Source organism: Marmota monax, unplaced genomic scaffold, assembly GCF_021218885.2.
Source record: "Marmota monax isolate L192 unplaced genomic scaffold, Marmota_monax_Labrador192_F-V1.1 WCK01_AAM20220418_F8-fsc00069, whole genome shotgun sequence".
Classification (NCBI taxonomy): domain Eukaryota; kingdom Metazoa; phylum Chordata; class Mammalia; order Rodentia; family Sciuridae; genus Marmota; species Marmota monax.
In genome coordinates, this window is record NW_026695243.1 from 8,395,526 (window position 1) to 8,407,872 (window position 12,347).

A 12,347-nucleotide genomic window follows, 5' to 3' on the forward strand; every position below is an offset into this window, starting at 1 on the left:
TTAGCACTTCTTTTAATATGAATAAATGATTCAAATTATTCTTCTCCCAGAGGCAATGCTACTTGCTTTGCATATGGACAAACAGGTGCTGGAAAGACCTACACTATGATAGGAACTCATCAGAACCCAGGACTGTATGCTCTGGCAGCCAAAGATATCTTCAGGCAACTAGAAATGTCCCAGCCAAGAAGGCATTTCTTTGTGTGGATCAGCTTTTATGAAATCTACTGTGGACAGCTTTATGACCTCCTAAATAGAAGAAAAAGGTACTGGATATGAATTGTCATTACAGAATGAACCAGACCTGATGCATGTGGGGAGGAGTGAGTTGAGGCTGAGCATGGTGGAAAACTTAATCAGCATGAGACTAGAATCCCAGCAAAGGTATCTGATAGGATGTTCAAGTTTCATGTGCTTTAGGCAAGCAGTGGAATGAGGTTTGGAAAAGCAGTTCCTGTTCAAATAGGGAGGCCATGATACGGCAGGCCCTCATCAAAGAGGGCCACTAGGGTGCTGAGCAACTGAAGAAGCCAGCAATTAGGCTTAGACTATTGTCCTCTGGACTACTTCATCAAAAAAGGGGCCTTTGGGTATGCCACAATTGAGAGAATGTGTAGGTATCTAGAATTCTGTCCAGGCACACAACTGCCAAAAAAAGGTTCTATTCTGGGGATGCGCTGGGCCAGAGTTGCTTTTCGTTTTTACCTGTGTTGGTGTCAAAGTTGTGTATTAGCTCAATCATGGCTTCTCTTCCAAGCCCAATGTCCCTATTAAAAGTCCTTTCCAGTCAGAATGCCCATTTTATTTAAAGAGAGTTGGCATGAGAATAAAAGTCACTATTGTGCTGTGTGTGTGTGTGTATGTGTGTGTGTGTGTTTATGTATGTATGTGTTTCTTTGGGCAAAAGGCCAATTAGGATATCTAGCTTTTTCTGAATACAGTTATTTAATGAATTGCCCAGATTATTTCCCTGTATATTTACATTCTTTAATTGTAGATAGGAGGATGGGACTATAATAACTCCCAAGTTTGAAGCTTCTGTGAGGCTTAATAGGGAAGAATCACACTTATTACTCTGCAGATGTCTTGAGCTATATGTAATTTTGTTTGTTTTATTTTTTTCCCTTTTTTTTTTTTTGAAATATTTTTTAGTTGTCAATGGACCTTTATTTATTCATATAGGGTGCTGAGAATTGAACCCAGTGCCTCACACATGCTAGGCAAGTGCTCTACCACTGAACCACAACCCCAGCCCTGTTTGTTTGATTTTATATCTCTGTTGATTGGCTAATATAACTTAGTCTGTGGCCAGCACAGACGGTAAACACAGGGAAATTCTCAGGGAGTTAGAAATAAAACACAGACACACAATTTTACCTTTAAACCAAGCTCCAGGACTGCTCCTTGTGCTCTCTGCCTCAAGCTCCCTGGGGGAAGCAAGGGTCTACAGGAGAGGCTAGCGAGAGAGAGCAAGCACGCTTGGGAGTGGGCTTTTATTGGGGAACTCTAAATTCTGGGGAAAATCCCATCCAATGAAGGTCAAGGGGGACAGTGTTGCAAGGTCAGGTGAGATGATTGGTTCCCTAGGGTAGTGGAGAGACATGCCTCTACAAGGACACCGTTCTTGAACCCAAGAAGGGCAGGGAAGTCCTGCCGCATTTTCTGCTACTGATGCCTCAAAACACTCAGCCGGGGAGTAACTCAGTCACTTGCGAGGTTGGTCTCCCACAATATAATTTTTTTTTCAGTACTGGTGATTAGACCCAGAGGTACTGTATCCCCAGCCCTTTTTATGAGGCAGTGTCTCCCTACATTGCCAAGGCTGGCCTTAGACTTGTGATCCTCCTACTTCAGCCTCCCAAGTAGCTGGATTACCGGTGTGCCCCACTGTGTCTGGCTTAATATGATCTTTTTATTTCCTACCTTATGGGACTTTTGAAATGTTCTGGTCTACTGATGTCTTGTTTCCTGGTTTCATAGTTATGTTTTATCTTGTTTTTAAAAAAAAAAAATATATATATATATATATTTTTTATAATGCAGGGACTTTGACAAGGTTTATATGCTAAGTCTGATTCTTAAACTGGAAAACAAAGATTAAGGATTGTCAAATTTCTAAAAGTAGAGGATGTTGTTTTCAGAGCCTTGCATAAAGGGTGAAGTAATATAACTCTAGCTTATGTGACTTAAAAATTTAGCAGTATATTTTTAATTATCCACTAAGAACCTCCCTGGGGTTAGCTTAGGACATTGGGTCTAGCATATATGAGGAATCTGAAAACTAGATCCTTCTTTCATTCCAGAAGGCGGACTACTCAGTAGTTTCTTTCCAAGAGATCATGGGCGTTGGCAAGACTGTTTTTGTCCAATTCTTCTGTAAAAGTTTGCAATTTTGGTGATACTAAGGACTGAATTCAGAAGCATTCTACCAACTGAGCTACATTCCCAGCCTTTTTATTTTTTAGACAGGATTTTTCTAAATTGCTGAGACTGGCATTGGACTTGTGATCCTCCTACCTCAGACCCAGAGTAGCTGGAATTATAGGCAATCCACACCCAGCAGAAAAAAAAAAAATTTTTTTTTTTTTTGAGATAGTCATTTTCTTTCTTTCTTTGTGTGTATGGGGGACAGGGTTTGCTGTAAAGTGGAATTCCATTATTCACCTTAATCGGTATCTTATTAAGGGGAAAAATATCCTTTGATGAATCTTTGATGCCCTTGATATATCTGGTTTAATGATAATGGAGTCCATAAGTCCATAACCTTTTGTTACCTTATTCACAGGTCTGAGGCATTCACATTAGCTCTTCCTGTCTACCATGGAAATGTGTAGACTTCAGGGTTAGTTTACTCCAACAGCTCAGGGATGTTAGAAGGACCAAGTTTGCTTCTCTGTTCTTCTATGGTGTTTGCTTCATCTTAAAACTAGTTCTCTTTATAGAAAAAAAAATGTCTGCCACTGCTCCCAAGACTATATGCTTTCACTTTTAGAGAGAGAAGCAGAGTACCTCACCACCAGGCACCTAATAAGAGATCAGGACTCTATCTATCTATCTTATTTAGAGACAGGGTCTCCATGAGTTGTTTAGCGCTTTGCTTTTTGCTGAGGCTCGCTTTGAACTCGTGATCCTCCTGTCTCAGCCTCCCAAACCTCGGGGATTACAGGCTTGCACCATCACACCCGACCAGGACTTTATTTTCATTCGACAATCATTATAGCTGGGAATATACCATACCATCCACTGATTGGCATAGGTCTGGATTATATGCTTATTCTTTCTTTCTTTCTTTTTTTTTTTTTTAACTAGGGATTTGAACCTAAGGGTGCTCTACCACTGAGCTGCACTCCCAGTCCCTTTTTTAAAAAAAAATATTTATTTTTTAGTTTTAGGTGGACACAGTATCTTTATTTTACATTATATGGTGCTGAGAATCAAACCCAGTGCCTCATGCATTCTAGGTGAGCACGCTACCACTTGAGCCACATCCCCAGCCCTCCCAGTCCCTTATAATTTTTTATTTTGAAACAGGGTCTTGCTCAGTTGCCTAGTCTGGTCACAAATTTGCAGTCCTCTTGCCTCAGCCTCTGGAGTAGCTGGAATTATAGGGTGGGATTACAGATTATGGAAGTCTGAGGCTGAGGTCAGGAGGGTAGGACTGGGGAGAAGAAGTTTTCTATTCCACCCAAGTGGCAAAACTGCTACTTAATGGGGAGTGGGAAAATTGTTTCTGGGGAGACAAGAACAAAGTCTGTTAAAGCAGCGCCAACATACCAACCATATTTTTGCATCTGCAGGCTCTTCGCAAGAGAAGATAGCAAGCATGTGGTACAGATAGTGGGACTGCAGGAGCTCCAGGTGGATAGTGTGGAGGTCCTCTTAGAGGTAATTAATTCTTCTTTATTACTCCCCTATAGCAGCGTAAGTCCAGGAAAGAATTTATTCTGCTACCTAGTAGGTAGACGCTCTCAGATCTAGGCAAAGGACAATGATAAGCACACCACTTCAAAAATGTAAAATGTGAGTCATCTTCTCAGAGGATGGCTTGTTTCTTAACAGAGTTGATGTTCCAATGCTATGGAGTAGGAGGTAGGGCATGTAGGAAAAGCTAATTCATGGCAAAGTTGCTCCTGCACCAGTTTCAAAGACTGCTTTTGTGTTTTTCTGTGACAGTGAACTCTGGGGAATGCTGCTGGAGACGAACATTTTTATTAAAAAAAAAAAGAAAATTGGGGGTGGGAGGTCCTGGAAATTGAACCCAAAGGGCACTCTGCCACTGAGCTACATCCCCAGACTTTCTTCTTCTTCTTCTTTTTTTTTTTTTTTTTTTAAATACAGGGCCTCTCTTAAATTGCTGAAGCTAGCCTCAAACTTGGATGGATTCTTCTGCCTTATCTTTTTAATTCCCTTTTCCTGAGACTAATTAATTAGGTTTTAACTAATTTTATTAGGTTTTTAAATATCCTACCACAGATTTTTTTTTTCTTTCAGAGTCTTTCACATACTGAGAAAGAATTCTACTCCACTAAGCTACAACCCCAGCCCTTTTTGTTTTCATTGTGAGATAGGGTCTCACAAAGTTGCCTAGGCTGGCCTTGAATTTGCAATCCTTTGGCCTCAGTCTTCCAAGTAGCTGGGATTGCATGCCACCACGCCTAGCTAAGAATTTAAAAATCTACTTTTATTAAAAAATTATCCTTTTATTATAACAAAAGTAATACTTGCTTATTATTAAATCTGAACATTATAGGAACACATAAGAAAATAGAAAATAAAGCTCCTTTTAACTTACTCTATACAACTAGACCCCATCCCACCACTGACTTGCTATCCCCCTGAGATATCCACTGTTCTAGGTATTTATTAACTTATGTATAAATACATTTCTGGTGAACTTTCCTTTAATGCAGTGGTCCTCTGACTTTACATTAGATCACTTATATACTATTATTTCCTTACTTTAAAAATGATTTAACCTTTTTTATTGTGGAAAAAAAATAGCACTACTCAGAAAAATGCATGAAACCTAAGTGTGAACAGTGTAAAGAAGCAAGCACCCTAGCAATCAGCCATGGAGATCAAGAAATAGAACATTTTAGTACCTCAAAAGTCTTCTGTGGGGGCTTGGATGTAGCTCAGCAGTGGAGCACTTGCCTAGCACGGGCAAGGACCTGGGTTCGATCCTTAGCACAACATAAAAATAAATAAGTAAAATAAAGGTATTGTGTTCAACTACAACTAAAAAATAAAAGTACTAAAAAAAATCTCCTGTGTAACTTCCTAGTCACACATCTCAATTGTCCTGACTTTTACACTAATTGCTTTCTTGTTCTATTATAGTTTTACCACCTTTGTATTCTTTCCTAAAACTATATAACTTAGTTTTCACATTTTTTTGAGTTTTCACCTGTTTTTGAGATTTGTATGAATAGAACCACACTATATATATTCTTTTTTTTTGTTTTCCTTCTTTTGTTCAAAATTATGCTTTTGAATTTCATTTATGATTTTTACATATGGATGTAGTTCTGTTCTTTCTTATCTGATTTATAGTGTAGTATTCCATCATAGGAAAATACCACAATTTATTCAATTTATTTATCCATTTTCCTGTTAATGGGTAGTGGGGTTGTTTCTGTTTTGGGGTTATTCTGCACAGCACAGCTGGGGATGTCCTTATCTTTAACGTTTATTTTGGTTGTCTGGTTATAAAATGATTATATCCGAGGACATGCATATCTTCAGCCTCACTAAATGATGACAACTGTTTTACAAAAAGATGTGCATTCCCACAAGCAGTATGTGAGCAATCCCATTGCTCTTCACTTCACCAACGCTTTCCTCTTTTTTTTTTTGGTATTGGGAATTGAAGTCAGAGCCTCCTGTATGCTAAGCAAGCACTCTACTTCTGTGCTTATTCCCAGCCTTTTTATCTCAACTCATTAAGTTGCCCAAGCTGGTCTTGAATTTGCCATCTTCTTTCCTCAAACTTCCAAATTACAGGGATTTCAGGTGTATGCCACCTTGCTCAGCTCACCAATACTTTTTTATTTTTGGTTGTAGATGAATATAATACCTTTGTTTAATTTATTTATTTTTATTTCTTTGATCAAGAAGGAAATTGAATATCTTAAGTGCTAAGGATTGAACCCAGGGCCTCACACATGCTAGGCATGTACTCTGCCACTGAACCCCTACTCTTTTTTTCTTACTATGCTGGGGATTGAATTCAGCTAGTGCTTGTGCATGCTAGGCAAGTATTCTATTACTGAGCCACATCTCCAGCCCTATCCCGTATATTTTTAATTTATCATTTGAATTTCCTCTTTTGGGGATGCCAATTTGGGTCTTGCTCATGTTGAGGTGGTCTTTTCCTTACCTATTATGTATTTTGGATTTGAGTCTTTTTTTCAGTTATTTTATGTCATAAGCATGTGGTCTAATTCAGTGGCCTGTCTTCCAGTTTCATTATTTCATTAGTTTTATTTATTTATTTATTGTCAGGGTGATGTAGTTCTAGTTATTGAACCCAGGACCTTGTGTATACTAGACAAGCACTCTTCCACGAAGCTACATCCCCAGCCTTCATTTGAAGACTCAGCTTCCTTGAGTCTTCCTTAGGTCAATAAAATTAGAATTTCTCAGTGGTGGGGCCCAGGCACAGGTTTGATAATTATTTAAAACTGAAATATAGTTTATATGCCACAAAATTCACCTAATTGTATAATTTGGTAGGCTTTTAAATATAGCTTTTTTATTGAAATATAATTTAGATCCATAATACCCACCCTTTTAAAGTATGCAATTCAGTAACTTTTTTAGTAGATCCATAAAGTTGTGTGATCATTGCCACTAATTCCAGAAAATTTTTATCACCTCAAAATGAAACCCTGTGTCTGTTAGCAGTCATTCCCTATTTCTCCTACCAAGTGCCTAGCATCCACTAATTTTTATCTATGTGGATTTGCTAATTTGGCTATATCATATAAACAGAATCTCATAACATACAACCATTTGTCTCAACTTCTTTCACTTAGTATAAAATTTTCAAGATTCACCCATGCTATAGCATGATATATATATATATATAGCATGATATATATATATATAGCATGAGATATATATATATATATATATATATATATATATATATATATATATATATATATATATCATGTATTTCTTTTTGTTTGTTTGTTTGTTTTGGTACCAGGGATTGAACTCAGGGGCACTCAACCACTGAAGCCATATCCCCAGCCCTATTTTGAGACAGGGTCTCACTGAGTTGCTTAGAACCTTGCAGTTGCTGAGGCTGGCTTTTGAACTCATGATCCTCCTGCCTCAGCTTCCCAAGCTGCTGGGATTATGGGCATGCACCCATCTAGGACTTCATTTCTTTCTTTCTTTTTTTTTTTTTTTTAGGACTTCATTTCTTTTTATGCCTGATTTATAGCCCATTATATGGCTGTGCCACATTTTATTTATCCATTCATCAATTGATGGACATTCGAGTTATTTCCACTTTTAGCCATTATGAATAGTGTTGCTATGAACATTCATGTACAAAAGTTTTTGTGTGGACATGTTTTCAGTTTTATTGTGTGTATGCCTAGGAATGGAATTACTGGGACATACTTTTTTGAGGAACTGCCACACTTATTTCCATAGTAACTGTACCATTTTGCACTCCCACCAGCAATATATGAGGATTGGTATTATTTTAGAATCTCCTCAGGTGGTTATAATGTACCACCCTCATAGTCATTCTTCTAGTACATCCAACAATCCTGGCTCGAGTAAGGGGGGATGGCTAGGATGGGAAGGACCTGACAAGACTTACATTTAGTATAGCTTCAAGTATGCCACTCCAGGGAGAAATATCTGAGGCTTTGACCAAGCCCAAGGAACCAGGGAAAGCAGACAGGTTTGGTATTGTAGAAATGCCTTCAATTAGCACCAAAATTAAAGCCTCTCTGGCTAATTATATCTTTCCTGCTTTCTTTCTCACTGTGTTTTAATAATAGTTGCAAACATTTTGGGTACTATCTACTGAAAACTTGGCTAAGGATTTTTGCAAATATTATTCCCTTTAATTATCACAAAATCAGGTAAATATTGTAAAATTCATCTTACAGATGAGAAAAACTGAGAATGAAATTGACAACTATCACATAGCTAGTGGCTGACAGAACCAAATTCTGACTCAGATTAATCATAGTCTAAAGCCCATTTCCATACTCTAAAGACCTTTTCACTATACTATACTACCTATAGTGGCATTAGATTATTGATTAGAGATAAATTTTTCTTCTTAACGAAGTAGGAAAGCTGGGCATGGTGGCACACACCTGCAATCCCAGCAGCTCAGGAAGCTAAGGCAGAGGAGGATCATGAGTTCAAAGCCAGCCTCAGCAAAAGCAAGGTTCTAAGCAACTCAGTGAGACCCTGTCTCTAAATAAAATACAGATAGGGCTGGGGATATGGCTCAGTGATCGAGTGCCCCTGAGTGGTACCTCTGCCCCCCAAAAAAAGAAAAAGTAGGAAAAAGGATACTGAGATCATTTGCTTAAAAAATGGATATTTAAAGGACTGTTTAACCTCAAATAACAGGGTTTATGGAAATTTTTATTATTGGTTTTTCAAAGCTAAGAGTTGGGACTTGGGTGAGTGAAATGACAGGTTGGCCCACCATTGGTATATTTCTTTTTCCTGGGACAAATAGGTAAGTTTTGCTTACCTATGAGGCCTGAGACCTCATATTTTGTGATTATCAGATTCCTGTGTCTTAGGATCCAAAACATGAGGATAGCATCTGATTGTGGTTGGTTTTTAAGGACCCTTTTTGTGATTGCAGAGGAAGGCACAGAACAAAAGTGTATGGGACATGTTGTTGGGGCTTCCTTGAGACTGAGAGCTTTCTTAAGTTGTCTGGAGCTCCCTCCACTATGGAATCCTAAGAAAATTATTTATCCCACACTTATTCCCTGTGGTTGTTTTCTTCCTACTTCTCCCCAGCCAATCCTTCATTTGATAGGAGTTTTGGGTAAATCTGGTCCTCGTGCTTTCTTTGTCCCTGAGATTACACTAATTAAATGGGACAGGAACAAACATTATGAGAAAATCCATTTTCCTTGTCTGTGGGCCATAATTGTGCTGCTAAGGGGCTGTGTATTTCAAGTCACCCTCTGTATCCTGAAAGAGTTTAAAACATTGTTCTAAAGTATTGTTCCTAAGAAAAGCAGAAAAAACTTTGTTAGTCAACAAATTATTATTTTATCACTAAGGACACCCTCAGTCTGTGATACTTAGGGTATTGTATTAGCAAGAAAATAGCAAAGATCAAGATGGAAAGTTGACATAAATTATAAACATCTGACACAGTTACCCTCATAAAACATTTATTGACTGGAAACTACACTTGCTGACTCAGGTGTCACTGTGACGTCTCAGGTATTTCGCACATGTTTGCTGAAGTGTCTTCTTCAGGTGGTACTCTCAGATCTCCTCAGGTCCACTCAGGCATGGCCACTTGTTGCCTGCCTGTGCAGCAGCAGCTTCCTTTTTCATATAGGATTATCTTTCCTCTAGAAAATTTCTCCTTTCATGTGTATTTGATTACCCAATCTTACCAACATAGGGACCAGGACTTCCCTGACTTTAAAGAGGACTCACTGCTTCATCACAGTTCCCAAATTTGGAATCAAGATCTTTTTTTTTTCTGTCAATTAATGGGCATTTTAAAAAATATTTATTTTTTAGTTGTAGGTGGACATAATATCTTTATTTCATTTTTATGTGGTGCTGAGGTTTGAACCCAGTGCCTCACGTATGCTAGGCGAGCACTCTACCACTGAGCCACAATCCCAGCCTATAATGAGCATTTTTTTTTAAAGAGAGAGAGAATTTTTTAATATTTGTTTTTTAGTTTTCGGTGGACACAACATCTTTATTTTATTTTTATGTGGTGCTGAGGATCGAACCCAGCGTCCCACGCATGCCAGGCAAGCGCGTTACCGCTTGAGCCACATCCCCAGCCCCAATGAGCATGTTTTTAAATTTAGAGATTTGCAGGGTTTTGGGTTTGGGTTGTTTTTTTTTTTTAATATGTGTGTGTGTGTGTGTGTGTTTTAACTGATGCAAGTGAGTAGTTTCTATTGCAACTTGAAGACAATACATCACAGAAACTTTATGATAGGTCTGGGGGAAAGTATTATTTCCAATAAATGATGAAATAGTTTGTCTTTGGCAATATGATTACATATGAAGAATGCAAAATACAAGTATGGCCATGCCTCCAAAGCAACACAAGTCCCTAGAGTTCAGCTGACTGCACCTGTCTTCATACTGCTTCTGTTAACATAGAAGGGCATAGCCCTTCTTTGGTATTTGCATAGGAAAGCTTAGTGATTAAAGCCTTATAACCAGATGGATCTGGGTGCCAGTGCCATATATCCTTGAGCATATCCTTTATCTTTCTGAGCTTGAAACATGGATAACAGATGATTGGGTTGGATGATAGAAGGAATTGAGATAATGTACAAGAGGTGCTTAATTACTATGATAGTGGCTCTGTTTTTCACATATATTATTCTAAAGTCTCTGAATATTTCCCAGCACCATAGAATTCAATAGTTGTCTCTACTTTCTATTGCAGCAGTTCCCATTTCACTACTCATATAACATTCTAAAGAACCTAGATACTGAAACTTGTCCAGTAGACCTTAGATAGGGAGGGGGGAGTTTGAGAAGGACATAGAGGAAAAGTGGGCCTAATGATTTTTAAGGTGTTTGCGTTAATTTTGCTCAGTTCCTAGACTTCTATTTCTCCCAAGTAAATTATCTTTTTTTCCTTCTTTCCCTCCCTCTTTTCCTTCCTTTCCTTTTTGTTTAGCTTGTACTGGAGAACTTGTGGCATCTCACATTGATCTCTAAAGCTGTATTTTACATTTATAGAAAGAAACCATTTTAAGTTAGGGAAACTTACACAAAAATGTTCTTTAGTATATTTTTTAATTAACATTTATTATTACCATGTGCCAATTTAGTAGTAATGAATGCTTTACATATATTATCTTTTTTAGTCCTCATAACTTAACATTTAAGATTCTCATTTTATAGATAATAAACTGATGCCCTGAAAAGTCAGGTGGTTTGCACAAATAGTAGAGCTGGCATGTGAACCCTGACAGTCTAATATTAGATTTCACTTAACCTCTACACTTCAGTTGTATGTAATTTCCAAAAGTTTGATGATGTTTGATATTCACAAACTACCTCGTTTTTACTCCTCAGAGCTTAGCTTCCTTATTCCACAGTTTGTTTGTTTCTTTCTTTTTCCTGGTACTAGGGATTGAACCCAGGGGTGCTTAATCACTGAGACACATCCACAGCCCTTTTTTTAATATTTATTTTTTAGCTTTAGGTGGATACAATATCTTTATTTTTTATTTTTATGTAGTGCTGAGGATCAAACCCAGCATCTCATGCATGCTAGGCAAGCACTCTACCACTGAGCCACAACCCCAGCCCACATCCACAGCCCTTTTTAAAATTTTTATTTTGAGACAGGGTCTTGCTAAGTTGCTTGGGGGCCTTGCTAAATTGCTGAGACTGGCTTTGAACTTGCAATCCTCCTGTCTCAGCTTTCCAAGCTGTGGGAATTATAGGTATGTACCACCACACCCAGCTATTCCACAGTTTCTGAAAGGTATGGTGATAGTAGACAGTTATTGAAACTGAAAAAAACTGGACCTAGAACCAGAAATTCCTTCACACCTACCCTAATAGGCATTTAGCCAGAAAAGTTCACCTCAACATGTTAGGCTTTTTGAAACACATTGCAGTTAGTCTTTATTCCAATTGGGGGGTGAGGGGATTGGTCTCAAGGGAAGTCATGGGCTCATGATAATCAAAATAACTCATCACTTCCCTATTCCTACATATGAGGCCTGGCATGCTTCATGCCTGCATCCTGACAGAACAGGTAGATATGATTGGTCATTCCTTGTTATGCATTTCTGTCCTTCAGTTACTAAGATAGATGAATATTATGAGACTTTGTTTTGGAGCCAAGTATGCCCCAGGGATTTTAGTTAGGCTAAATCCATCAAAGCTATTAAAAAGAGCATATGAGATCAAGAAGTAAATTAGCTCTTGAGCTATTGAATGTTCTCCCACGAAATCAGTATTCCACATTGTTTTCATTGCCATTGGGTACGTGCTCTGTATGATTTAGTGTTTGGGCAGCTTTCCACCTGGACAGAAAAAACTGCATCATACTGACAAAATTATATGTCTGGTCTGTACTGCTTACTTGCCAACTCTTTGGAGCCAGAGGGCTTGTTTGC

General features: G+C 38.2%; 1 protein-coding gene across 1 annotated transcript in view; it reads left to right on the forward strand.

Moving 5' to 3' along the window:
• Nucleotides 1-12,347, forward strand: part of Kif24 (kinesin family member 24) — a 62,293-nt gene that overhangs the window by 34,843 nt on the left and 15,103 nt on the right. Inside the window, exons 5-6 of the mRNA XM_046457133.2 lie at nt 51-266; nt 3,798-3,885. Coding sequence (XP_046313089.1) covers nt 51-266; nt 3,798-3,885 — 304 coding nt within the window. The remainder of the gene's footprint in view (nt 1-50; nt 267-3,797; nt 3,886-12,347) is intronic.